The sequence below is a fragment of the Berghia stephanieae genome, chromosome 10 (assembly GCF_034508935.2).
Source record: "Berghia stephanieae isolate SIO BIC M18660-M18661 chromosome 10, UCSD_Bste_1.3, whole genome shotgun sequence".
NCBI classification, from domain to species: domain Eukaryota; kingdom Metazoa; phylum Mollusca; class Gastropoda; order Nudibranchia; family Aeolidiidae; genus Berghia; species Berghia stephanieae.
In genome coordinates, this window is record NC_088369.1 from 16,658,428 (window position 1) to 16,662,830 (window position 4,403).

The 4,403-nt window shown below is 37.5% G+C and overlaps 1 protein-coding gene across 1 annotated transcript in view; it reads right to left on the reverse strand.

Annotated features, from left to right (window-relative positions):
* Nucleotides 1-3,798, reverse strand: part of LOC144980730 (uncharacterized) — a 29,768-nt gene extending 25,970 nt beyond the window's left edge. The window contains exon 1 of the mRNA XM_078928452.1: nucleotides 2,417-3,798. Coding sequence (XP_078784578.1) covers nucleotides 2,417-2,814 — 398 coding nt within the window. The 5' untranslated portion in view covers nucleotides 2,815-3,798. The remainder of the gene's footprint in view (nucleotides 1-2,416) is intronic.
* Nucleotides 3,799-4,403: the final 605 nt, after the last annotated feature.

The window sequence follows — 4,403 nt, forward strand, 5'->3', positions numbered from 1 at the left end:
ATTCGGTGTGATCGGTCATGTGACGTTGGAGGATCGATATCTGACCACCAAAGTCATTTGCGCGCACTTAAAGATTTTACTATCGGACCGATTTTGACCTTTTATAGATCAAAAGATTGTTCTCGGTCTATGTGAAATTCCACAACACAGTAGTATAATACGGGAAACAGATGAATGTCTGTTCGTAATAGTCTTTATTTCTTTATTGCGGGTTTTCCACTATAACGATATATATATATATATATATATATATATATATATATATATATGTAAGTAAACGTTTAATGTTACACATAGTTTTGTGTTTTGGCCCATTATACTTCCGGATGGCAATGTTGTGAGTTTCGTGGCCAAGCGCATACTATTTATATATATAATATTTACGTCTGTACGTGTTTGTATGTTTGTGTGTGCTTGTGCGTGTTTTGTGCGTGTTTTTAAAGGCATACTATGGATGCAGTGCGCTTGGCTAAGAAGCTCACAACATTGCAATCCGGAAGCATAACGCACCAACACACAAAACTTTGCGTAACCATGAATGTTTATAGTCTGGTTAATGCAGTTTAGTGAGAATTACTCATAAACGTGGATGGCAAAAAAAAACAACAAAAACAAAAACAACAATAACAATGACCTGAGTGACGTTAACTTCGTTCTCTCTATATTTCCCAATGACATTTTGAAAAGGACAGTGCGTGGTAAATCCCCAAAGTTCATCAAAGACAGACTTTACCTATGTCGATAGATAGTCTACGCTTGGCTAAGAAGCTCATAACATTGCCATGAAATTGAATGTAAGCTTCAATTTAATATACGAAAAACAGATGAAATGGACGTTTCGGGTTTCCCCTTTATAAAAAAAAGTGTCGGGATGACATTTCATTAAAAAAAAAAGATTTGAACATGATTCATTAGGAGAATTTTACAGACTTCATCGAAGACAGACTTTACCTATGTCGATAGATAGTATGCGCTTGGCTAAGTAGCTCATAACATTGCCATCCGGAAGTATAACGGACCAACACACAAAACTGTCTGTATCGATAAACTTTTATAGTCAGGTTAATACAGTTCAGTGAGCATTACTCATAAACGCGGATGGCAAAAAACAATAAGAAAGACCTGAGTGACGTCATCATCGAACTATCTATAGAATAGAATAGCATGCACTTTTTGCCTTTGAATTTGAATTTAAAGATTCATTACGTCTGTTGTGTAGGGATGAATAACAATGTGAAATTGGATGTAAGCTTCAATGTAATATACGAAAACAGATAAAATAGACGTTTCGGGTTTCCCCTTTATAAAAAAGTGTCCGGATGGCATTTCAGTAATAAAAAAAAAAAAGATTTGAACACGATTGATTAGGAGAATTTTACAGACTTCATGGAAGTCCCAGGTTTGACAGTTTTAAACCAGTTTAAGGATCATTTCTATTGAGCGAAAGTCAAAGGATTTCATGTTGTTCTAATCGAAGTTTTAAAAATGTCGGTCTTGTCTTTCCATAGGATTGTAGTATGATTATACCTTGACCCAAAATCTTTCGCAATCGCATTGTTCCCCCCCCCTCCTCAACCCCCCCCCCCAAACAACCCCCCCCCCCAGATCCCCCCCCCCCCCACCCTTTCTCGGTATCTTCGTAACTCATCATGAAATGCCAGAGGCTGGGAAAATGACTGTCGGGATTTTGATGGTGGTGGTGGTGGTGGCGGTGGTTGTGGTGGTGGTGGTGGTGGTGGTGATGGTGGTGGTGATGGTGGTGGTGATGGTGGTGGTGGTGATGGTGGTAGTGTTGGTGGTGGTAGTGGTGGTGGTGGTGGTGGTAGTGGTGGTGGTGGTGGTGGTGGTAGTGGTGGTGGTGGTGGTGGTGGTAGTGGTAGTTATGGTGGTGGTATTGGTAGCGGTGATGGAGATGGTGAAGGTAGTGGTGGTGGTGGCGTGGCGGTGGCGGTGGTTGTGGAGGTTGTGATGCTGGTATTGATGATGATGATGATGATGGTGATGATGATGATGATGATGATGATGATGATGATGATGATGATGATGATGATGATGATGACTATGATGATGATGATGATGATTATGATGATGATGAGGATGATTATGATGATGCCGATGTTGACAGTGATGATGATGGTTTTATATTAATCCTTTTCATTTCATGTTTAAAAATAAAAAAAAAGAAGAAGAAGAAAAGGAAGAGGAGAAGAATAGAAGAAGAAAAGGAGAAGAAGAAGAAGAAGAAGAAGAAGAAGAAGAAGAAGAAGAAGAAGAAGAAGAAGAAGAAGGATCAATAACACCACCTCCACCACCACCACCACCATCACCAGCAACAACAACAACAACAACAACAACAAAAGCACAGATGGATAAAAACAACAACTTTGGTACTTGTTAATTAAATCCAAAAACTCACCTGCAACAATACGTGATATAAATTGTGATTTGGCAAATCCCGTTTACGTGGACCAACTTGATTTGAAACATATCCAGCCAAGCAATGAGCAGAGAGAGCAGAAATAGGAAATTGCTCACAGCTAGTGCCGAAAGGTACACGTTCGTCGAAACGGTGCGCATTCTTCGAGTCATGAACACGCAGAATGACAGAAAATTGCCGATGATCCCAAAGACGAATATGGAAGGCTGGACGAAGGTGTGTGCTATGATGGCGATGTGTGTCAACTGCTGTGCTTGGGTCATGTTGCCGTAGAATGTGTTGGAGTAGATGGAGCCATTTTGGATGAAGTTGTTGTTGTTGCTTGTGCTGTTATCCATTGCTGTGTTGTAGGAAATGTTGTTGGTGCGTAACGTCATACACCCAGGACGCTATGGTTAGACATATCTGTTTGTAGAACGAACGAAATTGACGTCACTCAGCTCTTTGTTTTTGTTTTTAGCCATGCATTTTTATGAGCAGTTCTCACTAAATTGTATTAATCAGACTATAGAAACGTTTAAGGTTACAAATAAATAATTTTTGTGTGTTGATACGTTATATCCGACGGTGGATGTTGTGAGTAATTTAACTAGTGCATAGCACCAATATAATCATTTTTTAAATCCATGAATAAAGTTCTCCAGTGAACGGGTTTTCCCCAAACTTTCCCTCTTTCTTTTTTACAAAATTTCCTTACAGATTCTTAAAATTCACCGAAGAGCTTTAATCCAAAACGATCATTTTTATACACATTCTTTACTGTTGTATAATGTTCACTCACTGAAGAAGGGTTTTATCAAAACGTTCCTTGTCAGACACTTCCTTTATATATTCAAACTGTCTGCTGATGATTGGGTTTCTACAATGGTTTATCGTTGAAGCTCTTGCAATGTTTACCGTTGTAGAAAACGTCTTCAAAACATACAGTTTAAAACTTCACTGTAAATCTCTCAATCACGCTTATCCTTTAACTCTCTCCTTACTAGCTATTTTCAGAATTTTACCCTAAACTTCATACTCGCCCAACACAAAAAATATATTTGTTTTCATACAGAAAAGCGACGAGTATATTCTATATTTTGTTGAGATAAATAAAATGAGCTGTGCAACACGGTGTGGAGTTTTTATAGCTAACACTATAGCTAAATATAATCAGAATAAGAAAACTGTTGGCTGCGTCGTAACGAATGTGACGATTTTCCTATGGGTGGTAAATAAGGAGTGGGTTAATATCAATCACCAGAAATAGAAAATAGAATATGTTTGGTAATTCAACAACCCAAGACATTAAAATGTGTTTACATGATTCCCGTCTCGGTCTTTATTAACAATTTTTTGACATTTTTTTCCGCCAGAGTTTATCTGAAAAAAAAAAAACAACAAAACATAGAAATAAAAATAATTAATTTCACACATAGATACAATATTGTGATAGGATACGAGGCTACTACAGAAAATTAGTTTTTTCTGATTAAAAAAAAAAAAAAAGAAAGACAATTTAAAACTTTTGGTCGGAAAAAACTCGTCCCTTAAATAAATTATATCGACCAATTAAAACGACCTTCGTCTCGTCTAGTTAAAACCTCTCAAACCTGGGACTGCCAGTAAGAAGACTTCAATGACGTCACAGTGTAGAGAGTTTTTGACAAGGTGAAGGTCATTCTAATCCATCGATATATGAAGGACGATTTTTAGAGCTAAATTTTTAAAAATGTGTTGTTGTTGTTTTTATCTTCAGAACATGTCGGATGTGTCGTTATATGTTTTGTATTTTTTAAATTTTAATTATGCCTTTTTCGCCACAATATCATAAGATATCGTCGCCTAGGCATTCTACGAAGGAATATAGATAACTCATCAAACAAGATGTCTGATGTCAACAGGAATCACCCATGTTGTCCAAGTGAGCAAATTGGGGTAAATAATCTTGCTCAAGGAAAAAAAAAACGAAAGTGCCTGAAGCGGG